This window comes from Anopheles merus, chromosome X (assembly GCF_017562075.2).
Source record: "Anopheles merus strain MAF chromosome X, AmerM5.1, whole genome shotgun sequence".
In the NCBI taxonomy this organism is placed as follows: Eukaryota; Metazoa; Arthropoda; class Insecta; order Diptera; family Culicidae; genus Anopheles; species Anopheles merus.
In genome coordinates this window covers 14,613,590-14,641,038 of record NC_054081.1, presented here as the reverse complement: position 1 = coordinate 14,641,038, position 27,449 = coordinate 14,613,590, and the positions used below count along the sequence as shown (strand labels likewise).

Genomic DNA, 27,449 nt, shown 5'->3' with positions numbered 1-27,449 from the left:
CATCTAGAGCGATTGAAACTGCTACAATCGCGTTACAGCATTTCGTTTCTTCAATCCAACAATTTTTAGATTATTATCGCACTTGTCTGTGTCCCAAATTATGTATATAAAAAGATATTCTTACTTATTATTAAAAAAAGATATTACGCAACGATATTCTTACAAATGGTCATATCCGTTTGCCTTTGTGTGATCGATTTTCACTAGATACGCTGCAATAAGAAAAGGCAGAAAACAACCAATTCACGGGTCACTATAATTGTTTATTCTAATACTTTGTTATGTTATGTAAAGACTGCTTCTGATCTAGTATTAGCTAAAAGTCGTTAATAGTACAAGCCACGGTTGGTTTTGTTTACGCAGTATAAAAAAAACTTAAGTAAAACTTTTTAAAACACACCGACAATAAATTATTTACAATAATCAAGCATAACGAGGTTAGACTTAAAAAAGGCACTAATGGTTTCGTCACTCGCACAACATACGCAGCCCGATGCTTCCACGCTACATTTTGCTAGCAATGTTTGTGGAACATTATGTTTTCCCATCGTTAAGTTTCTTGCAACACTGAACAACACCCATCGTCATTGGGGAATCGTTCAAACGCGATACAAACACACACACGCACCTGTTTGCTGTCCTTCTGATTAATCAGTAGTAATTTCGAACCTCGCACATGTTTCAATCTGCTTTGTTTGTATGCTGCCCTGTGCTTCACTAACGATTTAATCTCTTTTCAACTATTTTGTTATCTATTTGCTCTTTCCTTTCCTGTTTCCTGTTGGCTGTTTTTCTTTACTTCTTTTTTGGCAAACAGTTTACATGGCAGAATTAGTTTTTACCGTTAGTGGAATTAACACTGTCCGAACCGATATACTCGCATACACACAGCTGATACGATGTGCTCCGATTGTTCGTTTTTGCCGCGTACGATTAGTGAACACATGTCCGTATTGTCCGGATCCGCTTTGTCCGTCGGTTGAGATAAAAAAAAATCAATATTTTCAATGGCTAATGAGTAATTTTGAATGTTTGTGCATACAGCGCGCCAACCCACAGAGCGTAACGAATCAACTATAGCTGCACCAAACCGCGCAAAGTTTATGGGAAAGAAATTGAAAAAAAAAAAAAACATTTCAACAATGCCAATTAATCAGATTTAAGGCATTAGCCAAAAATAAAAAATAAAACCGGAACCGCCCCTACAGTTTGGCCTATGTTAGTATAACAATTCAATTTTGGCAGATTCGAATCGTAAGCAACGGCATGTGGTGGCACACGCTGGAAAAAATCGGTACGAAAATCCAGCTGAACCGCGCTCATCGGCTTATACGTTATAAAGATTGCCTGGATGGTGGCTGTGAGTCTTTTGCTCGATTGTTGACCACAGGCACCACGCTAAGTGCACTTGTTGGAAGGCGACTGAACATCAGCATTGGCACAGACACATACAGTCAATAATGTTGTTGAACCACACCACTCAACTGTGGAAAGGCAAGGCCCATGGCACTCTAATCTGACAAGCCTTGAAATTCTGGTTGTCTTGCTGGGTGGAGGGTGCAGTGAAAAATAGAAGTGCAATTGGTGCTAATTTTCAATTACATTAGTTTGAGTGTTGATTAACAAGAGAAGTTCTCTTCAATTGGACACATTTGTTTCCTCGCCTAATATCTGTTCTAAATATCTGTTGTTCCTTCCCTCTTTTTGTCTTTCGTATAAACGTACGTGGTTGAACACTCTGTTTAGCAACTCTCCCTTAGCATCAGCCAAAGCCCTAGCGAATGTTTCCTCCTAGGTAAAGAGATGTCTGATTGCTTGTGTGTGTGTGTGTGTGTGTGTGTGTTTTTTTTATGCAAGACTAGTATTGAGTGTTGCGGAAGGCATGTTCAGTTACACCCACATGATATTGCTTCTACTATTTTGTTTGTTATATAAATCTTGAAATCGTTTGTTTTTCACGAAACCCAACGAACCATCGCTGCTTCGTATGGAAAATATTGCTTTCAGTTGTTTCGATTCGATTTTGTTCCCCTGGCATTTTTCGTTTGTCTGTCGGTTGGCTACCACATTGGCCATTGGCTACTATTGGGTACTATTACTGTTAGGCGAATCCTAACGAGTAGTGGTCGAGAATTAAGCTGTTCGTATCGGTGCTGTCCGAATTTGGTTCTAGACGACAGGACGCTTGCTGATGCTTCAGTTTACCGCAAACGAGCAACGAGGATGGAGCCGATGCATATTCCGATGAAACGATTGGTGTCGTGGGGTGATGATTGGTGGTAGTGTTTAGTTTGTCAAACCTTGGACTGCTCATTTGCCGGCGTACGTTGGATTTTTGAACGTTGTTGTCGCTTGCTTGTAGATTGGATTTTCGCCCTAAAAATAGAAAGAGACGAGTGAGTTAATCGGTGGCGGTACATGGCGAAGCCTGACGAGTGATGGAAGGCTTTTTCTCTAATAACTAACTCTAATAACGAAACTCAAAAACAACTTTGTCCGTGTTACCAATTTGATTCAGAGCTAATTGGATTTTTTCGTGCTTTTAGTACAAGCGAATGGAAGGCTTTATCAATTTACTTTCGTTTTTTTTGTATTTTCTGGGCTTTACATGTTGACCTCATGTTTAAGTGGTTCCGTTTTATGAGTTTGAATCACCAATTTAAAGTACCAATGTTTCCTCGATTTTCTTATCTCTTTCTTTTTTCCGATGCATTGCCTTAGCAACACTCATTGCTTTTTCTAGCATTATCTAGAATTATCTTTGTATGAGATCGTATGTAATATCTCAGGAGTAATTGAAAAGATACTACCCGTGTACACAGTGCGGCAAAATGTCATAAGCATCACCACCGAAAACAATTAACATATCCGTGGTGGCTTGATGTTCATTGCTGATACTCGATGAAAGTGCGCCGTGACATGCCGAACGCGACATGCGAATGCTTGAGTTCAGCGCGATACTCTGACTGACAAGCTGAGCTTAATGCTGTCGCAAGCTGAATCATGACTTTTTCATGACGATTTTTCTCACAAATGGCGCGACCAAGTGACTGACCAAGAGTTGATTGCAACCGACCAAGAGTTGCGCTGACATGACATGACGTGACGCTGACATGATTTTGTTTCGGTCAGAATTTGTCATGAGTATGTCAGTGACATTTTGCGGAACTGATCACAGTAAACAAAAAGCCATGACAAAGTGACTGACCAAGGTTGCTAAAATGTCACCAAAAATGTATTGATTACAGCATTTTTTCGAGCATCACCTCTGATTATCACAATTAAGTACGTGACGCTGGCATGGATTTTGTTTAAGTCAGAATTGTGTATGACATTGACAGTGACATTTTGTAGCACTGCCCGTGTATAACGACCCCCTTCATCAGATGTTTGTCTCTTTCGACCTAAAAGGGGCTCGTTATACACGCCTAAAATATGGCATGTAAGACTAGTTGATGTTTTACGAATGTCCAAACAAAACCACGATTTTGCTTGATTTGCAATGCAAGCCCACTCAAACCGTTCGCTAAGCTAAAAACAAAAAAAAAAAAGACTCATACCGTGTCCCACTTTGCCATCATGCGCTCCTTCTCGAACCGCGCAAACTCGCGCCGGTCGTGAATGGACGTGAGCACCTTCCACAGCAGCAGCACCGCCATGCCGATCAGCACGACCACCGCGATGACGGCGAGCACAATGCCGAGCATGAACACCTTCGGCGGGCACTCGCGGTTCTCCTGCGCGGTCACCACCACCTTGTCCTGGTCGCTGTCGTTGTAGGAAAACTCGAACCGGCAGTCGTCCTCGTCGAAGAACGTGCACTTGTTGTCGTTGCGCTCCTCGTCGATCGTCACCTTCTCGACCGGTATCGGCACGAACAGCGTGCAGTTGGTGGCGCACTCGTTCGCCTCCGCCAGCGGTCCCGTCTTGTACTGCTGGCACTGCACGCAGTGCTTGAACTCGTTGCACCGGCCGGCACAGGTCGGGCACTTCTCGCAGTACCGCCCGGTGTACCGGCCGTCCTCCGTCACCGTGCACCGGCAGGTGCCGCACTCGCACGTCCCGTGGCCGGAGCAGAGCTCGCCCCCGCCCGGCGGCATGCACGTCTCGTTGCTCGCCCGGCAGTCGCAGGCCGGCCCGGTCCACCCCTCCCGGCACTCGCACTGGCCGCACACGCACCGGCCGTGGTCCGGGCCCGAGCAGAGCAGCCCGCCCGGCCGGTCGCACGAGAAGTTGTCGCACTCGCAGTACCGCCCGTCGATCAGCTCGTCCGGGTTCGGGCGCCGCTCGCACACGCACACACCGCACACGCACTGGCCCCGCCCGCTGCACTCCTCCGACGCGTTCGACATCCGGCACGCGTCCACCATGCCCGGCTCGAGCAGGCTCTCCATCGCGGAGCACTCGCACCGCTGGCCGTGGTACGTGCCGTCGCACTCGCAGATGCCGCACTTGTACGTGCCCGCGTTGCTGCACTCGTCCGCCCGCTCGCGGTACTCCGGATCGGACGGATGCTCGCACGGGCAGCTGCACAGCATCTCGATGTCGACCGTCAGGCTCTCGTTGATGCCGACCGGGTAGATCTGCAGCACCTGCTGCCAGTCGCGCGGATCGGTCGGGCATTTGAGCAGCGTAATGTGCGCCTCGAACGTGACCACGTCGCCCACCTTCAGCCCCTCGCACCGGTTCGTCTGCTGCAGGGCGCCGTTCGTGTTGCGGCAGCGCGAGTAGTACTTCACGTCGATCACGTTGTCCGTCCGGTTGTCCTTCATCTCGACCGAGGACGAAATTTTCTACAAACAAGACAAGGGGAAAAGGGACTTAATTCATTTGTGCACACACACACACACACACCTACACGCCCTCAAGCGGCTGCTACTTACGTTGTACTGGTCGCGCACCAGCGACACAATGTTGGACGAATCGTTCGACAGCTTGGCGGCGGACGAACCCTCCACCAGCCGGGACAGCTGCTCGTACACGGACAGCTCCTCCGCCGTCACGGCAAAGATCACGTTGATCGCGTTCTGCTTCACCTTCAGGTTGATCTGCGAAATGCTCGGGTAGTCCTGCGTGGTCGAGTGCGTGTACCGCCCGTTATGGTCCAGGTGGCACTCGCCGTCGTTCGGCGTGATCACGCCGCCGAGCTTGCCGTCGCCGGCATAGTGGAAGCCGGCGTCGGTCGAGAACAGCAGCAGTCGGCGGGCCTTCTCCCGCCAGCCGATCTGCTCCCGGCACACGATCGCTTGCATGATTGCGTCGAAGCCACCCTCCGGCGCGTCCAGATTGCCGGACACGTTCGCGCGCTGCACCTCTTGCTGGTGACGACGAAGATAAGACCAAACGTTAGCGCACCGGACGCGGCAAACAATTGCAGTTTGCAGTCCCCCTTACGGGACTGGTCCCACCCAATGTCTGTTGCCGCCTTCTCTGTCGGGGTTACTCCAAGCAAAAGGGATTCTCTACTATTTACAAACGATAGGCAAACTAATCCTGAATTTTAGGGGCAGTAGTCACGGTAGTGTTGGTGTGTTGGTGATGGTTTTGTTGTGCTAGTATTTGTTAGCGAATTTACAACAAGCAGCCAGTGGATGTTAGAATGTGAGGGGTGCTTTGTGTTAGATACTTTATACAACCATTTTGCATCCATCAACAATTAATAATCAAGCATTTACTGTGCAAGGGTTCATAATTCTAACAGGCAAGCATGGACTCGCAAGACACACGGACAGGCATAAGACACACACAAAGACAAAACTGATGCGCGGACAATGCATATTGGACCAAAACAACATTTAAAAAAAATCCAAACACGAGCACGACACAAAAGCACACAGGACATTCCCAAGGATTTTTGACATGGTTTTTCGTCCAAGATGTTGTGTTCCTTTTAAAGATATGTTTTAAGTATCAGATGCAGATCTTTCGATTTTTTTCTGGAATATTATATGAGTATCATTTTTTATTGAAATTTTATATTTAAAAAACAATGTGTTGTAACTATTCCTGGGAAGTTGTCAAACAAAACTATGGAATATTATTTTAAGAATTGTATAAATTAAGCCACAACAATGCCAAAAAACCTTGGAAAACCTTTTTGTATATAGTCTGTTTCAGAGTTGCGCGGTTAATGCGTTCCGGATATATCAGCGTAGGAACTCCGCGTAGGGCCAATATTAATTAATTAATTAATTAATTAATTAATTAATTAAATTAATATCGCTTTCATGATCATTAATGTGTAAAATCTGCAAATAAACTGCTCCAATAACTGTCAAATGTGGGAATCCGCGTAACTGAGAAACAGACTAGTATACGGCAAATGTTAACATGTTCATCCTGTGCTCCAATAGGGTAACATAAACAGATGACAAAAATGGATATTTTTTCACTTCACTGGTTTTCCTTTTCTCTTGCCCATCCATTTGCCGTCCAGCTTGGAGGAGGTGTCAGTTGCCTTGCTCACTTGAAGGTGATACGCTCCCCGCAGCCCGACGAGATTAGGAGATTAGCTCCACATGCTTGGTGCCCGGTGCTTGTTACGGATGCGGATCGTGGTGATATCACAGCATACTGTGCGGTGCTCCGTTGCCGATACTTCCCATCCATCCAAACCAACCAATATTACATTATTACTAGCGCTAAAAAGGTTCAGTTTTCAGCTGAGGTAAGCATGCGCCACTAGCACCCACCAATTCCTGGAGTGTTGAGATTTCTGCACCGTTCTGCCGGTGTAGAGTTTCAGGGACAGAGAGGACTGCTCACTCACAAAATCAAACCCAACCGGGAGATGGGACGCGGGTACGGAATACAAGTAACAGTAACAGAATACAGGACCGAAACTATCAAACGCACACAGAGCAACCAAAACCTGGGACAACCAGTACTATTCTAAGTTCAAAAACGTCACCCAAAACCGGGAGCAAACAACCAAACGGGAGAAGGCTGGGACCGGGTTGGAGTACAGTCAAAGTGTAGAATTTTGGGGAGGGGATGAGGGAGATGGATGGTATTCTCTGATATGTTTCTGTGGGATGTGGGGGCACGATTTGGAGCATTTTTTGGAGATTTCATTAGTAGAATACTTCTCACATTAAAATAAAAAAGCTGGAGTTACTCTTATGCGGGATACAAGGGGGCGAAGAGGAGAATTGGGTTGGTTACCAATCTCCTGGCACACACATGTCTTGCTTGTGAGGACCTAAGTGGCTCGGTTTATACTAGTATTGAGTAAATTTGATTCAGATTCATCAATCTGAATGAACCTGTGAAAAGATTCAATAAATCTGAATCTGGATTGAAAAAGATTCTAGAATCTTGAAAGCTTCATGAATATCGAAAGATTTATGAATTTCCAAAGATTTTTGAATCTCTAGGAATAATGAATCTCAAAAGATTCAAGAGTCTCTAAAGAATCACGAATCTCAAAAGATCCTTGAATCTCAAAAATATCATATATTTTGTTCATCTTCTTATTCGACTTCTTGGCATTACAACCTACGTGGTCATGCCGGCCTATACAGACAATCGATACGTCTTGGAATCACGCAACCGGATAGTCTGTTTTGCTACGGGGAGACGGTCCCCTGCGAGAATTAGTATTAGAATCACTGTACTATGAGGTCGCGCTAATTCAATATTTTGTAAATTCTACTAATTCTGTCTAATGATTCATGAATCCCTGGAGATTTATGAATCTTGATGTATTCATGAATCTTTGGAGATTCGTGATTTTTTTTATAGATTCATGAATCCTTTGGCTCTTGAAGGAATGTTATGTTATGAATGTTACAGGCTTATTCTATCATTGCTCGACGTTATATATATTATAATAATATATAATATATATTATTATAATATAATATTCAATATTCAATAAAATGATCAATATTCAATGAAAATATAATTCTATTTAATTAGACTACAATATATTATAACCTCTGATTATCAATAAGGAAATTCCTTATTTTTGGTACAAAGTTTCAATTTTGTGAGCGTATTTTAAATGGTCTGGTTTGTTAATTTAACAGCTTCGCGTTCTTGGTTTTCTCTACCAGACTACTAAAACGCCAAGCACATTTCAAAGAGCAATCAGGTCAACTTTCTCGACTCGAATCGAGTAAAAGAATAGAATAAGCTCCATAATTTATAACATACTTTCTTTTTTTTAGTAATCTACAGTTCAAGAAGCATTGCCACTTGTCTCTTTGCAACTCGGGTGGAAGTCGTGCCGGAAACCGGCGGTCGTACCGGAAAAAGGAAGTTGAGCTTAAGGGGGGGCAACGTTTTAAGAACTAGAACAGCACACCAGTGGTAAAGGGGACGGAAGAGGCGGGGAAGGGAGGAGGATGCTTGAGTGCTAGACCACCCTGCGCAAAACAGCAAACCACACGGGAGATGGACTCGCTGCGGGATTAGACAAAACGGGTGACGAGAAAGTGTTGGTGTGTGTCTGCGTGTTGGCAGCAAAGGATGTGAAAAGTCAGATGGGTAAAGCTTTCCGGGCCCTTTCCGGGAGTGGAAGAGGGGTGGGCGGGAAAGGAACTGTTGCGAATGATTTGCGTTTGGCGAGGTAAATGATGTTTAATTAAAGGCAAATCGATTATTAAAAAAAAAGACGGTGACGGTGTCTGGGAATGGTTCTGGCGCCAGCCTGTTCAGTAGCTAAGGAGGTATTACAATAAAAACAAGAAACCCCAAACAACAGCAGCAACAACACTTCGTTGGAAGCAACACTTACGGAGAACAGGTTGGCATCCGTGCTCAGCGGCATTAGGTTATGGTAGCCGTACGGTGCCACGCAACCGGGGCACGGCTCGCGCAAACTAGAGGAAAAGAAGATAACACGGGTAAGAGAAATGTGCGAGAGCGGTAGGGGAGGGTCACGATAGCAAGCGTCAGTGAAACAGTGCACCGTCCGTGGGAGGGGGAGGACTCGGAACGCGGCCAGGAAGAAAACAGCGCGGTGTCTGTGAGCCTGTGCTGTGGATGCGAGAGGGGACGCAGACTGGCGCTACGGCGACCCCTGCACCACGCGGCACAGCGCCATTACGCCTGCAAAACGATCGTTCACCCCGCTCGGGACTGCTGAACTGACTGATCCGTGATGATGGTGATGGTAATAGTGATATGGCGTATGATGTAGAAGTGCGCTAAAAATACCACATTTTGCACTATGTAGAACCCACGTGAATGAAGTGTGGTAAAACTGCCCGATATATTTCCCGATATCCTTACACCTTGTATGAGGGTTTACGAAACACAGTTCGTGGCATTTGCACAACAAAAACACCGATGAGAGCAGCCCGAAGTATGGTCGATGATAGAGCGTGCAGTCCAGTAAGCGTCACGACTGCTTCGGATGTTAACCGACAACCATTTCCGCCACATTTGTCGTTCCAGAGATTCGGTCAGATTCATCCAGTTTTTTTTTTTGGTTTGAGCTTATATTAGAATCTTTTTAGAACAGCGGTTGGCAATAGGTTAAGATCGAAATGTCGCTTGGATCGCAATTGGTTTTGTTTTGGGAGCTGTTTCTTTTTTCTCACTATCTTTAATGTTCTCCCCGATGAGTACTTGCCAACCCACCATCTACCAAGGCGGTCCAAGGATGCTGAATAGAGTGAAATGTAATGTAAATACCGAAATGTAGCAAGACACACACACACACAAAGAAGATGAAAAAAACATAAAACACAATTACACATACAACCTACGGCTTTGTTTCGCTCTATAGGACGTAGCAAAGCCTGCCAAAACATTAAAAAAAAAAAAACTACAACTAAGCTACTAAAACTAGATGGAACACACATAATAAATACCAAAAAAAAAAGACAAACAAATATACATACACACAACACACGCATTTACAAATATGGCTAAGATATTAAACAAACACGTAAATAGCCCACCAACAAACACTACGGCACCGTGTGCGAAGTGGCTGTACCACCAGCCCTGCATTTTCTTACCGGCTCTTCTCCGGCCGCCACTTCTGATACTGATTTTACCAGTTAAAACGGATTACAATCGCACACACACACACACACACACAACACACCACAGCATGAAACCAGGAAGTTGGCAAACAGCGACAAACAGTCCCTGTGCCCAGCCCAAGCAAAAGCAGAACGGCAGTCAAGCAACGTAAACAAACGCAGCTGTGGAGCGAGTTAATGCCACAGCCGGTAACCTTCGACCGTGCACGGGAATGCAATTTCTTGCTTGCGGCACAAAACACATTTGCTCAGCACGGATGTACGTGTGTAGGAGAGAGAGAGAGTCTTGTCTCTTCTTGTGCAGACCAAAAATACATAAAATTTAGATTATAAACAGAACTTTACGCTGCATGGGCGGTCGCTCTCTCTGCTGGCTAGACGCACGACGGCGCGTCCTGAGCCCTGAGCCACCCGTGCGGACGGAATCTGCACACGCACACGTGCGCACATTTAGCATTCCACAAACGACATCTTTGGTCGTTGTCGCGGTTCTTCTGCCTCCCCTCCTCGCTGGGGCCACACCAAAGCGAAATGAATCGGCGAAAAAGGCGGTCGCGGAAATGTTTATGTTTATGCTCGCTCGGTGGCTCCAGCAAGCACGCAAAACCCATTAGCCGAATGAAACTTTTTGCCCGGTGTCGGAAACTAGCTACATTTCCGGGCCTTTTTGGGGGTCGTCCCGTGCAGAGCGGCTACCGGGCCTGGGGAAGGAAGCAAAACAAACAGGAAATTGTCCTGTCGATGGTGTGTTGACACTCTGTGAAATGTATACGCAGCATTAGAGCGCGTTTTTTTTTTTGTAAATCGATTGTTTGAAGAGAACACATTCCAAGATTATATTTATAGAAAAAGGGACCTGAATTATAGAGAGAACCTGGTCTGGGCGAGATTTTTTGACGAACTCATCAAAAACAGTAAAATCCAAAATGTGGAGTCATGAGGCGCACTCGCCTCGTTTTGCTGCGGTTAGATCGATAGTTTAACGTTGGAAATCAACCAACGAAGAGAAATAGGCAAATGCTATAGGTGCTTTACATCTGAATAATTTAAATCAGCGGTCGGCAAACTATTGAGGTAGAGTTAAAATAAGAATAAATTAATTATTTATTTCACTACAAAATTTGGGGAACATGAAAATTGGGGTTTTTAAATTATTATTTCAACCGAACAAGGCTCAAATTTTTAAATTACAATCCTCAAAATTAATGAAAGATTCATCAGTTTAAAATGATTAAAAGTTCCAAACAATAAAGCAATAGCAATATCGCTGCTGGATTAGCCCCTCCTCCCATGCTGCAAACATTATTGGAGATTTAATCTGGGGATGTTAAAAGCCGGAAAATTATGGCTGACCAAATATCGAGACAAACGTACTTTTAGCAAACTATTCTAATGCTTTACGAGCAAGCAATACCATGTCAGATAAATTGATAACTGATACCTTTAAAACAAGCTGTTTAAAATCGTGTGCCCTTAAGAAACAACAGTGTATCGTAATCGTTGGACTCGTAAAAACAGCAAACCGTAACGGGTGTTTTTTTTTTTAAATATCAGTATCAATTTTCAAATGGAGATGAGCATTGTCATGTAGAAGCCACATTACTGTTACATATAGAAATTTTTAACCTCGAGTTTTCGACCATATTGATTTGTCCGTCAATAAATGCTACATTAATTAAAGTTGGAAGAGTTCGACAGTATGAAATGTCATACTTAAAAGATGTTCAGGTTTTTAAATACGAATAGGCTCTTCCTATCTTTCAAAACCCGGCATCTACTTTCGCGGGCCGGATTGAATGTTTTGACGGGCCGGACATTGTCGACCGCTGATTTAAATGATTTGAAATCTAATCAAGCCGGCGGCTTCGGATAAGCTGGACGAACTTCAATCATCCTACTTGAAACAATACAACAACAGCAACAAAACTCTATTTAGCGAGAGCTAATGATAAACAAAACAACGAATATCACAAGCGGCGTCATCACAACAACTATCACACTCGGCTACGCGTGGCGTCCACCCACCGGTAGTCCATAGTGCGATGTAGATGTGTTTGTGTGTATGTGCGTGTGTATGTGTGTGTATATATATATAACATACTAATTTACGATACGATTAACAACAATAAAATCTAGCCAAATTGTTTTAGGTGCTGGTTCGAAACTACTGACATCGATAGTAGGTAAACGTGTGAGCATATAAACCCCCCGACAACATTCAACGACTAGGCACCGCAACTAACGAAACAGAGTTTCGGCAGCTGCTGGCGGCGACTAATGCCCTCAGCATTGGAGAATGACAGAGAGAGAGAGAGAGAGAGAGAGTGAGAGAAAGAGACTTGGTGGTCGTCACTTACGGTGAACAGGTTGGAGTCCGAGCTAAGCGACATATGATGAAGGTAGCCGTACGGTGCATTGCATCCATCGCACGGATGTTCCAGCCTAAATACGCATGTTTTTTTGTTTTTTTTTTTGTGTTTGTACATAAGTATGTTGGCGATAAAGGCGGAAGAAGGGCACGCGTGGAAGGGAAAAGAGAGCAAGATATGATGATGAGTTTTTTTTGTGTGTGTTGTACCCGGGCACAGGCCGGGGGCGATAGGTAAAGGTGTACAGCTGGTGTTTCCTCTTGGCGTTGTTGAAGAACCGGTACAGCAGTGGCCTCTACATTCCCGGACAAGGTTCGCTTTACGACTGACTAAAGGAAGTGGAGGCGGGCGCACCAAACCACACGCATCATCGGTCCGGACAATTAATGGTGGGAATGAAATTTTCCACCAACAAACAGACAAAAATGCCATCAATGTACCTTCTTTTTGTACTGTCCGCGAGCCTTCCTCGCGCTCCATTCGAACGTTGCAAATTGGCTGAAAACGCTAAACTGTTCCACGAACACACACACACACTCACACACACACACATAGAAAGGAAGTTGTTAGATGGAACGGATCCCACTTACTTCTTCGGCACGGTCGAGACGTACGGCATCAGCACCTTGTCGACGAAGGAGCCGAAGCCGAGCTTGAAGTTGCTGGTAATCTTGCGCATCTCGGACGCGAGATCGGCCCCGAGCGTGGACAGGATCGTCTTGTCGTCCTCCATCGATTTGGACAGATCCATCAGGTAGTAGAGATCGACCGGATAGTCCTCGGCCTGCGCGTAGTTCACGTTGAACCGGAACGCTTCATCTGCAAAGCGGAAACAAATGCATCGGTAATGTCCATGTGTTGGCATCGCCCGGCCGCCTCATTGAACTTACTCAGCCGTAGCTTGAGGCTGACGCGCTGCGGCGATATCTGCACGATGCTGCCGGCGGCCGACTCCGACTCGTACGACGACTGCTGGAACGAGGACGAGGACGACGAGGAGGAGGAGGACTGGTAGTGGCTGGACGAGTAGTACGATTCCCGCTCGCTCTGGCCCTCCAGCACGCGGCGCGACGGTTTCGTCAGCTCGCGCCCCTGCACCAGCTGGAACGTGTTGCTCGGATCGACGGTGTACTCCTCCGGGCAGTACTTCTCAATCTGGCCGTGGCACCGCGGGTGCGTAAAGTTGGGCATCGTGCACCAGCGGCAGTTGGTCGTCTGGATGCACTGGCTGCACGTCGTCTTGCCCGGGCAGGTCGTGAGCTGATAGTTGGACAGCTGGCCGAAGGTCGTGTCGGCGACCAGCGCGACCAGCAGGAGCAGGGCGCCTGCGGCCATCGGGCCGGCTCTCGGTAGCATCTTTCGGTTGTGGCTCTTGGTGGGCCGAATCGAATATCCACTGCGCGGATTTGGTTGATTGTTCGTTTGATTGTGCTGTGCAGCAGCGCTTTGACTCGATTTTCACCAGCGCTCCCGTTCGGGTTGACTTTGCGCGACGAGTTGAATTGATTGAGATGAGATCGGTAGGTCGTCGTTGAGAGGCTCTCTACTGGCTATTGGTATTCTGCCATATCAAATTATGCCCAGATCTGCAGCCAAAACCGGAAATGAAACACAAGAAACAAACACTGGTAAGAAGGAGGTCGTATGGAATTCACTTGCAATGATTCTTAAAGTAGCGTAAACACTAAAACAAACGCACGAAAAGTAACACTACACCATCACCAGGTCCGTGTATAACTACATTAGACAACTACAGAGACTGCCGCGGTCCCTACAAAGGCTGAAAATAGAAACCCGAACCTACAAACACAAACTGCACTGCCCGCAAGGGATCAGTTATCAAAACTCAACTCAGCTCCGGTCGTTTATCACCTGTCCGAACATTGGGTGCGTCCAAAAAAAAAAAAAAAGAAACCACTTGCCACACCTTTTTGATTTTCTTATCGGCGCCCCAAGTCCCTGGCACGCAACTCCCAATCGCGGGCACACCTGCCGCACCCTCCCCCCAGACTCCTGCCAAAACTGCTCTGCGAGGTCGTCGGGGTCACCGAGTGCGGGGATCCAATTTTGAAATTGATTCCCGCGCGGCATGGAAGCCGCTGAGAGCCTGAGCACTCTGCCGACAGAGCGCTTTGCAGACATCTCCCCTCCAATATCTTTCACTTTAATTAGCTGCAGAGCAGCAGAAGGCACCCCGTTGGGGTGCCGAGCAGATGCAGTCAGAATAAGATCAAGATATCGAGAGAGTAAGGGTAGGATATTACGTTTGTAGAACCAATTATTTCAGAGCGTTGGGCGTTGTGGGAAGAGGAGCATTAGCGCAAAGGGTACAATTAATCAATCATGCAGCATATTATTAATATTAATAACAATTTTAAAAACACTTAACATCCTGCACATCAAGAAGATCCATTCCAATTTGCTGGGTCTACAGTAAGTTTCAACATGAGGTCAAAGAGCACTCGTTGCAATTTCCAGAGCGAATTCTTGGATGTAGTCGCGCGATGTCTCCCAGATATTCGCCAGACATTACCGAGGACATCGTTTCTTAAAATTCTGCAGCAATACCGATTGAGCTAAATGAATCAGCACGCACAGTCTGCAAGATCTGTCCACCCTCTCGAATCAAACCTTGGAAATGAATTTGTCACACTTCAAGCTGCCCCATCTGCAGCCGCTCAGTATTATCTCCCAAGACGCGCGCCAAGTGCGAGGTGTGCGTCATGTAGCAAACAAACCCACCACACAGCTATCAGTGTGTGTGTGTGTAGGCCCTCCACCACCATATTCACATTCGCCGAAATAGCCGATGACGAATATCTATTGGCCGGCGTGGTTCCGCGCGAAACGATGACGTAAGCGCACACCGGGAGCGTGAGGCGATGGCACCGTCACTTTCGCTACACTGTCTTGATGGTGGTGGTGCTGCTGCTGCTGCTGCGCGGGAGACGGTTATTAGTCAATGCCACTTCCGTTGTCTGGATTGCCAAATCCGGTTTGCACCTAGGAGTTGAAGTGCCGCCGTATGACTTCCCCCTTTTGCCTTTTGAGAGATTGCAAAAGCGGTTGAATGTTGAAAACGTTTCTTGAAAAGCCTTTTGGCGTACCGCAGCAACACGCTCCCGAGCGGCTCGACAAATCCACAACGTTTTGCATTCATTTACAGGGGTTTTCTGATGTTTTTTTTATTGGTTCCCGAAAATTTGTGGTTGCTTCCCGTATTATTTTTTGTGGGTTTGATTTTTTGGTCGTTTCAGTGTCTAAATCATACCAAATACACGGTTTCCAAGCCTGTTTCGAATGTATGATTTTCAACACTTCAAAGGGCTGCTGCCATCGTTTTTTTCACCGGAGTTTGAAGCCGGATCTCATCACCCGTTGACAGGTGTAGTGTTGAAAATCATGCTGAAGAAATTAAACATTATGATGAAAATGAAATATCAGAGTGATGTGGAATAAATTCTTGCACGCGTTGAATAACAATGTTTACATTCTATTTGGGGCAAGTGCGTCACTATATTTCATGGGCACGGAGCTGTCAAAAATGTAAACAATGTGGTGAGCGGGTTTTGCCCCGGAAAAATAAACCAGTAACTTCCGTATTACGGTACAGTTTGTTACCCAAAAAGGGTTCATTGCTGACTCAAAACATGTAGGACACTACACTAGTGTTATTCACGTAAAAAAACCAAATTATCCAAGAAGTTTGTTTATTTTATCCAGGTGACCGTTTTGCCCTATAGCCCAAAAAAAACAACGTCTCTATCAAAACGCTTCAAAAATAGTTTTGTTTGCACTTATTTCAACTGAAGCTCATTTATACGTTAGGAAATATATGTAATATGTCTATGAGATGTAAATCGGCTTTTGATAAGCATGTTTTAGTGAGTTATAACATGAAATATTTAAGTTGGCATACTTGTCCCAAAATCCGCTACGATGAGTAAAATCGCGAGACGATCCCAAACAATTATGGGAATAACCGACCAATAAATCGCAACAAACCCTGTACTCGCCTTCACCCACTTACGGCGGTGCACACCGAAACCCAAAACAACGACAAACAGCAACAACGATCGTAAAACCTCAAGGAGCTAAAAAAACGAAGAAGGGGAATGTTTTTTGCTGAGACATACAAGATCGGAAAGTAGGTCTTCCCTGGATTCGCGCTTGCGGTCACGTCACCTGTAACTTCTACGTGTGGCGTTGTGTTTGGGTGAAACTTTTTATCACTTCTCGATGCATATCACTTTGCGTTCACGAGGGCAAGAAATCTGGCGGCTGCACGGGATGCACTTGAGAAGCATGGAACGGTAATGATGCATGTCCCGTGGCCCCGGGTGGCTGTAGGCAGCAAAGCGTACGTGTCGACTTTCAATCTAGGTTAAGGATAAAGTCGCACTTTTTGTTGTTGTTTTGCTCGAAATCTTTCGGCCATTTGGAAAGGGCACCAAACACACCAAAGCGAACATATGCTTCGCGTATTTCTTCCACACGTGTTGTAATACCTTGCCGGGTGCTTGTTGCGGTGGCGTGTACTGCACTTCTGCACAGAGTTCACTTATTTACGATGGTCTGGATACTCCAGGTATGTTCGACACCGCACTGCAACACACTCTGGAACTGGTAATGTCGACCAGTGTGTGCCTTTGCTCACCAACGAACGACACCATATGGTGTGTGACGCTACTACTTCCTGCAGATGGTGGTGGTGGTATAGAGCCGCGCAAGCAGGATCCGTAGGCTGATCTGGCTGATTTTTTTTTATGGTTTCATCTCTACCACAAACAAATCAACCTTCCTCCATTAGTGCGCTGTTTGCCTTGCACTGCGGTTTTTGGATCCAGCGAACCTGTGCGCACAGCATACCGCATCAGGTTCCAATTAAAGTATGCGCAGCGCTGGCGCGCACTCACTTACGGCGACTCTGGCTGTCAGCAGAATTTGTTCGCTTCAAGACGCAGAAAACGACGGTTTGGCAGTTTCTTTGGCGTTCTGTTATGTTATGCTGTAGCCTGAATAAACTTCCAGACCGTGCATAGCCATCCAGCCAGCAGGCAAATGGTGACAACAAATTATATTTAAAAAAACTGGAAAGCAATCGTTTCTTCCGCCCACGACGACAATCATGACAGACCAAGTAAATGGAGCAATTTCCCTTAAATTCAAACCCAACACAAATATACGTGTATGTGTGTTTGTACAACATTATTTATGCTGCGCTAATAAAGTGGATAGGGCGGGTGCATATTTGTATTGCCGCAACAGCTTTTACATCGAGTCTGTGTGTGCGAGGTTGATCGAATTTTACGGAGTTTTTTTGCTTCATTAAGGTCGCTTTAGACCTTGCGTATACTTGAACGTTTTTTTTTGTAATATTTAATAAATATTAATCGGAAGATGAGCTATATCGTACACCAACACAAAGAAAATTCAATTCCCCAACTATTCAGACTATAAAACATGCTAAAATAATGAATTAAATGCATTTCCTTGTCATTCCCCGCTGACCATTATTTTTCACCACGAATAAAGCGTGAAATTCTGAGTGGAGCAAAATGTATGTCAAATTATTGAAGCGATTCAAGTTTACCGTTTCGATCGGGCGAAAAATTTGAAATTTTCCGTTTCACTTTCCGGAAAAATATTTCACCGTTAAAAATGACAACGGCCAAAAGCCACATGGTTAAACGGTGACTTTCTTAAATTATTCTTAAGCCAATCAATATAAACTGAATAATAATGTTTTAAACATGTGTTTCTAACACATAATATATAATAACATAATAAATTAATATTACTCATCTACCATTTATTGCATAATTTTACTGATACACTTTTGGATTATGTAAATAATAATTGAATGTAAACGAATTGAAATGATAACATCAGCATTTTTGGAACTACGCTACGGCATTAATGTGGTCATGGATTTTGGCTCACTGGACAAGTGAATTAGTAACGTTGGAATAAGTTGAACAGTATGCCATTGATGTTCGATCCGTGGGATAAACATAAAATAAAATAGCAGTATTCCAATACTGCCTGGACTGCCCTTGTGTAAGTGATCCTTTGCATTGCATATCAGTGCAATCAATGTATGCTTGCGTAGGTAACCCCGTAAATCACAAATAAGATCGGAAACATTTGTTTGCTCGTTATCGCATATTTGTGCAAGTATAGTTTATTGATGTGCGTGCCGTATGTTTGAATTCCAGTATTGTTTGTTTTTATTTGATTTAGCGCCGACAGAGCGAGTGAATTCGACAGATTTTTGTGTAAAAAATAAACTGTCAACATTGCACCAGGTGATATCACGTCCACGCTCACTGCAGCTGTAACCCGGGCTTTAGCTTGATTCTGCTTCTACGTTTCGGTTTCGCAACTTCGCCCCACTACACTGTGCCCTATTGCTGCCGACACGATCTATTATTAAACCTTATTTCGGTCTTGGGCACATACGAACGCACGCACGCACGCACACACACTGATGCACGGGGCACGCCATGTGCGTAGGTGCATTTTCATTCCGATGATGAATTTTTCATTCAATCGCGATGCCGAGAGCATCGGGGAACCAAATGCCCTCGCTCCCTCCTCTACCCCATTTTTTTCAGCACGCTTTAAATAGAATTTATTGCTAATATAATTTTTTTTTTAAAAGCATGATTGAAAAACATTGTTAACATGCTTAGCAATCATTATGGAATCGCTTTTTTCTTTTTTTGTTACAGTAAATGCGATTTATCTTTTAAGTGGAGTTTGCTTCTTGTACAGCGTCTCTTCTTCTTTTGATTGATTAAAAAAAAGATTGCAAAAACACACTTCTATCGCTTATCATAGTCGAACAGTATCGCTTCCCCCTCATACAGGAGTATATGTTTGTTATTCGAACTAGAATCTAGTTGGGTTGGGTAAATCTGATTCAGATTCGTGAATTTGAATGAATCTTTGAAATGATTCAATGGATCTGAATCTCGCTTGTTAAGATTCATGAATGTCAAAGATTCGTATAGCTTGAGCTTCGTCTTATCGCAACTAGAGGTGTCCCCCAGGAACCTCGGTAGCTTCTGAAAGTGAACGCTGGTCACAAAATATTTTTTTTTTTCGAACGTAAAACTGATTTCTCTGGAGGCATCTTTGAACAAGTAGAATGATCGTATGCAAGGAATATGCCTTAATATACTAGAATTTAACGGTTTCGTCATATACAAGCAATCGAACGATATAAAAATTCATCTCCTGAGTAGGTTTGGGGAGCTATATCGACAAAAGGGAAATTGCCATTGTTTTTTATTATTAAAAATCATTGAAGCTTTGCGCTGAAACGGCTTTTTGGAAAAGACAGTTTTTGCTTTTAACAGGCTTCATTCGTTCAGGAATGGCGTAAGATGAATTTGCCTTATTTCATTCATTTCATCATCGGAATAGCCTGCAAAGAGTCAAGTCCCAAAATTATGAGAACTCCCGAAATCTCCCGAGTAATGGTTAGTCAGTCATTCCATATTCCGTAATGAAAGCTGGAAGAGTACGACGGTATGAAATGGCCTGCTAAAAGATGTTTCAGTAATTTTTATACGCATATAGACTATTATTATATTATTCCCGTTATTATTTTTTTTTTTTCAAAATCTGCCAAATTAATTCGCAGGCCAGATTTAATGTTGCGGCAAGCCGGACTTTGCCAACGGCTGTTGTCGGACACGAAGTTAATTATTATTAATTATTAACATGACGATTTATCACGTAAGGCATTGTTTAAGGCAGCTGGTTTGACAATTATTACATGTTCGTTGTAACTATTATTTTTCTATTTATCTCATTCTGCTGTAACATTCCAATCAGTGGTGTCTGTCAAAGCTTTGTTAAAGTTCAAGTCTTTTAATTCAAAGAATGGTTTTGTAATGTGTTATGTACGCAAAACATACTAGATAACTCCATAAAATAATAATAATAACAGTTTATTACCAGAGACTTTGACCTGTTGGCGCCAGCTGTCTCTATTTTGCCTTCTTTGAAACTGTAAACCATGACAGCAAAAAGCGTTCAATATTAAATTCGTAATGGCAAAACAATAACTGCAATGTTGCATTGGTTATTTGTACTCCAACTGTGAAAACCATAAAGCCAGCCGCAATCAATCGGTCTTTCGAGCGGTGGAATTACCTTCGAGGCCTGGAATTGCCGTCGATGGCTGCAATAACAACAGGTCACACTATTAGCAATTTTAGCATATTAAGCGCTGTAAAGGCGAACTAATTGTGCGCCGCTAGCCCACCAAACGAAACCGCGGGAGATGATCCATCCTGTCCCTGAGATTACCCTTCCCGTAACACGGTTTGCTTTTGCTCTGGAGTGCAATAAAATTCCAGCAGTGTGGCGTGCGTGGGGCCAACGATACCTTGGAACCTTGGGCGAATGGCTGTAGCCGCGCGAGATGAAGCGATCGAGTTCGATTTTGGTTTGGCCTGCGCCACAGGCCCCGGCACAGGCGCCGACGCGTTTGACGACACACAAACACACAAAGCGAGGCAGTAAATCGGGTTACCGTCCGTATAATATGCTGGGGTAGGTTGCTTTACGGCCCCGCGCGTCTGTGTTTGTGTATCACTGTGTTTATATCTTCTGGCTCGAGTGGGATGATGCACAACGCCTGCAGCCGCTTAATCGCGGATGTCCCGGCCATACCACCAACACCATGCCGCGGTAGTCCACCCTCGGCCCAGAAGGTTGGCCCACGATTTGACTTGTTGTTCTCCATCTCCCTCGCTCACTATCTCGCTCTCTCGCTCTGTCTCTCTCGTTTCTGCTGTGGTGTACTTTATCTTTCTTGTTTACGGCACACCCGCCGCCCGGCCGCAAAAGCCTTTCGAGTGCGTGGACTCATTTGAATGTCCGCCACCCGGTGGGTAAGGGAACGATCGTTCGATCGAGAGAAAGAGAGAGAGAGAGAGAGAGAGAGAGAGAGAACTCTACTACGCTCGCGAGAGACGAAGCTAAAAGCTAAGCTGTGCACACGGCCGGGCAGGAAACGGGTGGGCGGAAAATCGAACCCATCCCCCCTACGCCAAACCGAACGAATGTTGGAGACGCACAGACAGATAGATAGCCAAACCATCTGTTTCGATTCTGGATGGAATTTCCCATTTTCCGCCAAGACCGAACCCCGGCAAAGGTACGGTGGACAGGGTGCGGAGTGCAAAAACCATTTTGGCCAATCATTTCACTCAAAAGCCACCATCTATAGTGGCCATTTGGGGTTTTTCCCTTTCCCCGGGACCTTGGGCCCGGCCCGTGTGCTTTGCCTATGCGCTCGATTGCTTTGGCTCTTCGAGGCTGCCCGGGAATAGCAAAACACAAAACTGCAGCTGCTGCCAGATGCTGCCCGCTGCACTCGACAGTCCACACAGTCTCTCTTTTGGTGTGCTGTTTTATTACTATTATTTTTTGTTGTTTGTCTAACTCCAACGAAACGCTGGAAAACTCATCATCTTCGCAAACGCGCGCACATGTTGTGCGGCAAACCCATTCTTCTGCGGCTCGGCTCTGCTCTCTCAGTCGTATCGTGTCTTGCAGAATCTTGTCCATTGCATGCACACACACACACACACACACACACACACACACACGTGTGCGGGAAAGCGTCCAGAGCGGCGGTCAACCGGCAGAAGAACCAGGCATTGATGGGTGAACATTTTGACTGCAGCCGATTTATGACCCACAATTTATGTGTTGCCATAAAACAGACGGACATGACGGATTCCCTTAATGCGGAACCGAACCAGACAGACAGCAAGAGAGAGTGTGTGTGTATGAGAGAGAGAGAGAGAATGAGAGAAGGAGAGGGCTAGCCCGACGGTACCGAGGTGAAACGGAGCAGTACATCCCCGGACCTGGACGATTTACATTTAGAAGTGCATGCGTCTGCTGAGAGTCTTTGTGTGCAGTTACCAGCATGACGAACACGCTGTGACCCTTCACCATGCGCCCTTTTAGTTCCTCTTTTTCTCTATCTCCCGCACTTCCCGGGACCGCCCTCGGGCCTGGCGTAAACCGACCGGCAGCGATCGAAGAAGCAGCGCGCGCCGCCGGCAAAGCTGTACTTGATAAGAAGCTGCTCGAAGGGAAGCTGGCTGAAGGCGTACGCGTGAGCGAATGCGTATCAAAGCACTCCCAAGATCGAGAGTAATAATGGGTAAAGTTGGCTAAAATCCGAAGTCAACTCCGATCCAACTTCCGATAAGTCCGGAACCGACTACGGAATGTAGGGCCGCCCAGCATTATCCGGAGTCGTTCAGATTCGTTTGGAGTCGTCCGTTATCATTCAAAGTAATCCGGAGTCATCCGAAATAATTCGGAGTCATCCTGAATCGTTCGGAGACGTCTGGAGTCAGAGTCGTCCGGAGTTGTCTGAAGTTGTTCGCAGTCGTTCGGAGTTACCCGGAGTCGTAATCGGACTAACAACAGTCGGAGTAATATCGGAGTCGTGGGTGTCTGTCGACTCCGTCCAACTCTGGATGCCTCTGACTCCGGGTGACTCCGGATGACTGCAGATTACTCCGGACGGCTCCGGATTACTCCGGACGACTCCGGATAACTCTGGACGACTCCAAACAACTCCGGATGACTCCGAACAACTCCGACTCCGACAACTCCGACTCCGGACGACTCCGACTATTGTACTCCGGCCAACTCTGGACGAGTCAGACTCTGGGAGACTCCAGATTACTCCGGACGACTTCAGATTACTCTGGACAACTCCAGAATACCCCGAATAACTCCGAACAACTCCGACTCGGACAACTACGACTCCGGAAGACACCGACTCCAGGCGAAACCAGTGGTTGTCGGGATCGTAATCGGACTTACAATATTCGGAGTCGTGGGTGTCTGTCGACTCCGACCAATTCCGGAAGAGTCGGATTCCGGGCGACTCTGAATTACTCCGGACGACTCTGAATTACTATGGACGACTCCAGATTACTCCAGACGACTCTGGACGCCTTCGAACAACTACGACCCGGACAACTACGACTCCGAGTGGAACTAGTGCCCAATTTGACCGAAGTCGGATCAGAGTAGTGGGGCGCTCTAGAGAGCACATCACTATTCGAGTGACGAACGGAAGTCCAGCTGGAGGGCTCGTTCGACCAATCGTTTCAAAATTTCAATCGGCTTTTTCAATCGCAATCCGTCTTCTGAACATGCTTTTCCGCGCAGCCACATGTTTTTCAATTGCAAATTGGGTTTTCGCGCTTCCATTCTCATCACCCTTTTCTGTTCCGCTCTTTTTGTGTTCCAGTGTCCCACAGAATTTTGCAGCATCGAGGCATCGCAGGCAGAATCTACGATACACCGCTACGCACGCACGCACGCTCTAGCTAACAGGACAGGAGAGATGGAGTCACAATCGGGGCAGAAGAAATTAGCAAGTCAGCGCTTGCGGGTGGTGTGCTACATCCAGCGGCTGCGCTGCATGATTGGCGCGGTGCAGTCCGGTACGCTGGGCAAAACGTTAACCGCCCGCACCGGGGCGCTGCGCGACCAGGCCTTCAAGGTAGCCACCACTGCCGAGCTGGACGACCTACAAGACCACATCTTCCAGCTGCAGCAGGAGGTGCTGACAATAATATCGAACCAGTACGAGACCGACCAGCCGATGCTGTGGGAGCAGCAGAAGTGAGCGAGAACGCAGGGGTAAGCATCCAAATGGTGCCACTTGGATCCGCTGTTTTGGGGGGCATTTATCACATACCAAATGTGTTTTTTTTTTAACTGCAGTTTCAGCTGAAAGTTTAGTAATTGTTTCAGTTGAAGTATATTTACTGAACCATTCAGTAAACTTGGATGCTGACCAACATGACAGTTCGTTTACTGAAATCACAGTAAAGCCATTCTGATGTTACTGATTGTTCAGTAACATTAATGTTTCATAGTGTTTGATAAAGTTTTAAACTGTATAATGCCGCTAGCCGAAATCTCATCTGACATTTTATCGCGGTGCATGCAAGCGCCTACACTAAATCAATATTTTTTGTTCATCACGAGGAAGTGGATATCGCGTGGTTTTGTTCTGATGTTCTGATTGGCGATTTGACAGAATGAATTGCTGCATTTTCAGTCATTTGTTTCACTGATAGCCAGTGAAGCGACGTCTTGCTGATTTTCAGTAAATTTTGCATTACCGAAATGCATGCAGTATTTTTTTTAAAATAGAAAATCAGCAAAAATTAAGCAAAACTGAAGTAAACTGAAGTAAACTTAGGAGCTATGCAGGAAGCTGGCAAACCGGGAACATCTTTCACTGTTCATTGTTGTAAGCGTGTGCAAATTGAGTGCATTGCGATGAGTCACTGCCCTGGTGTCTTTCTTACACGGATGCGGATTGCGTCTTCAAGACGCTCGGGGGTTATTTATGGTTTTTAGCCCACAACTACAGTTGAATGGTTTTGCGGTGCAGCGAGAAGCAATATTGGATTTAATTTCAATGGCACTCGCATTATTGCCGCACACCAGTTCATGTGGCTTTTTGTATGGAGAGTTTGACAGTACGGTTCCGCTAGACGAGCCCGGCACGTGTGGAGTCCCTGTTACATGGCAATATTTCAGCTTGGCTTAAATTTGTACTCAAAACATAAATTAGTCAATTAGCAGAAACGCTGTAAAACAAAACGCTTCCCATAGCTTTGATTGGATGGAAGGCTTTTAAAAGAAAAAAGGCGGTCTATGTTTGAATCCGGTATTGTAAATGTCCTTCATTCAGTTAATTATATCAAACCAAAGACAAATCGAGTTGTCTATCACGGATCATGTTAGAAAATCAGCATTTTTTGACACTTTTTCTCTAGCACTCACATAGTTAGCCCTTATAGCGGGCAAGCCCACGATGTGTGGAGGCCATGTCGAAAGAACATGTCGATACAGCCCGTGGTGTTTCAACGCAACGGAAGAAAACGAACGTATCTCGCGCACTGCACATCGCTTATCGCTTCCGCCTTATCAGCAAGTGCTGGCGCTGGTTTCTGCATTCAGCTTAAAACTGTCGCGCCTTAAAAGGTGCCTTAAGGTCTTTTTTCTGCAAAATGCATTTTTGTTGTTGCTCTTAATGGCACGTTCTTGCAGGGGTTCTCTCCATTCTGTACCTCGTGGAAGGGCAGATGTACTCAACACACACACTGACACGCCTAGTGGCGTCGTTTTATGGAAGCGCTGGGCGTAGGGGAACAGTCGCCGGCCCTTTTCCACCCTGTTAAGGTGCCACTCTCAAGGCCCTAAAATGGGCAAACCGCGCAACCCAACCGGGCCAGCGCCACCATATACGGGGATCCCTGGTGTGCTTGGGTGGATATATAAGGAAATCCCCGTGTTCTTCTGTCTCTCTTTCTCTCTCTCTCTCTAACAGATTCTTGAACCTGGCACCTGCAATGAAATGACAAAACTCCGGTTTCTTGCCAGTTTTTTTTTGTCGTTTTTGTTTGATCCGTTAGTTCCGTGGTAAGCGAGCTTCATATGAGAAAACCAGCAGTTTCTCAAATTAGGTTTGATTGAAGATGTATCTGCCCATGCTATATGGGAGATGGGGCGGGGGGGGATCGACGATCATTGAGAGTTCCCGGAAGTTGTTTTTCCTTTTTTCTTTTTTGCTTTTGCGATGCGCGCTCAGACAATTTAAGTTTCTGCACAAGAGATCACGCGGTTTCGTGATGAGTAATTTTTGTTCCTGCCCTGAAGAATTTTTACCTCCGATCGTTCATGATTTCTTCACTAGCACGCACGCACACACACACACACACACACACACACAGACAGAGGCACGCACACGTCGTTCGCTTTGCGCCACACCGACCTTGTGTGTGGACGGTGATTCTTAAACGGAAAAGATAAATATAAATCGTATGAGCTAGTGTGCGTACGTGGGTGTGTGTGTGTGTGTGTGTGTACGTTGTTTGTTTTATGCTTCCAACCCGCATGAATGGATGAGGGAGGAGGCGGGCGAGTTTCAAGAAGGTGCTCTCGACCGCTTTTTTTTTTGTTCCGTACGCCTCTTGTTTCGCAATCGCCAACGCAGAGGCGAACCCTGCCCGACAACTGACAATCGCAGTGTTCATTCACACGGCTGTTGTTTTAACATTAAAATACATTCTCCTTTCTCATTTCATCGCCCGTTTGTCACTTGTTTTTTTTTTCTTTACCAACTAAAATACACTTACACCGAACACACCAAACACAAATGCACATTCACGCACACAGACGCACATTCACACGCACATTCACACACACTCACAGACAGACCCCGATCACGAACGCACCACGTTACGGGATGGTCGGGCGTGCCGGGAAAAGCTTTAGGCAGGCTCACACAGCCGCGGTCTATCCGGGTTGACGGCTCGTACGCTTTTACCAGTGTCAGTCAACATCGGCGGCTGTGCTGGTGCCGCACCACGGTATAAATGTTCACTGTGCGCACTCTCACACACACAGCCAGTCAATGCACAACCAACTCCAAGGACTGCACGAGCGTGCGTATGTGTGTGTGGGTTTCTTGGTGGGCGGCGGATGAAAACCCGCAAAACAATTTCAAGCACAGCTTCATAGCACCAGCGAACCCGCAAAACAAATTCGAGTAGTCTGCGAGCTCGCACGAGGCCTCGCACTCCATACAACTTCATAGCCACAGCGCCCTCGCATTTAAGCAGCTTGTGAGGGCAAGCAGATTTTTCGTCCCTAGTTTTAACAGTTATAATTATAGCACCCCGAGGGCAGTTATAACAGTGCGATATATAGCTTACTAAATATCTGAATCTGGACATTTTACTTTAAAAAATATAGTGGAACCTCTCATAACGAGTACTCAAGTGGCACAAATCCACTAAACAGCCACTGAACGGGTTCTTAAATATTCAAGCTTTCTACCTAAACGGTATATACAAAGACTTCGTTTAGCAGACGGTGAACGACTCATTCATTCTAAAAATAGTAAAAAAAAGCTGGTGGCGCCATCTGTTGGTGGGATACACAACCAGTGGAGCGCTTCCTCGCTTTGAGAGTTTTCTCCTTCCCTCTGTACTGTTGTATGGTTTCA

General features: G+C 45.6%; 1 protein-coding gene and 1 long non-coding RNA gene across 6 annotated transcripts in view; one reads left to right on the top strand and one right to left on the bottom strand.

Moving 5' to 3' along the window:
- Positions 1 to 27,449, top strand: part of LOC121591347 — a 44,238-nt gene that overhangs the window by 7,094 nt on the left and 9,695 nt on the right. Inside the window, exon 3 of the long non-coding RNA XR_006004530.1 lies at positions 23,670 to 24,064. This is a non-coding gene — a long non-coding RNA (uncharacterized LOC121591347). The remainder of the gene's footprint in view (positions 1 to 23,669; positions 24,065 to 27,449) is intronic.
- On the bottom strand, positions 243 to 26,855 carry LOC121590942 (integrin beta-PS). 5 transcript variants are annotated; one of them, XM_041911276.1, is made up of 7 exons: positions 26,578 to 26,855; positions 13,258 to 13,953; positions 12,958 to 13,186; positions 12,356 to 12,440; positions 4,884 to 5,318; positions 3,561 to 4,793; positions 243 to 2,376 (listed from the first exon to the last, which is right to left on the bottom strand). In XM_041911276.1, exons 2-7 carry the CDS (start codon positions 13,721 to 13,723, stop codon positions 2,311 to 2,313), a joined length of 2,514 nt encoding a protein of 837 aa, XP_041767210.1. In that variant the 5' UTR covers positions 13,724 to 13,953; positions 26,578 to 26,855; the 3' UTR covers positions 243 to 2,310. The 5 variants fall into 5 exon arrangements, with proteins under 5 accessions (XP_041767210.1, XP_041767123.1, XP_041767303.1 ...); XM_041911189.1 differs by lacking the exon at positions 12,356 to 12,440 and adding an exon at positions 8,741 to 8,825; XM_041911369.1 differs by lacking the exon at positions 12,356 to 12,440 and adding an exon at positions 8,741 to 8,825 and having other exon boundaries at positions 26,677 to 26,855.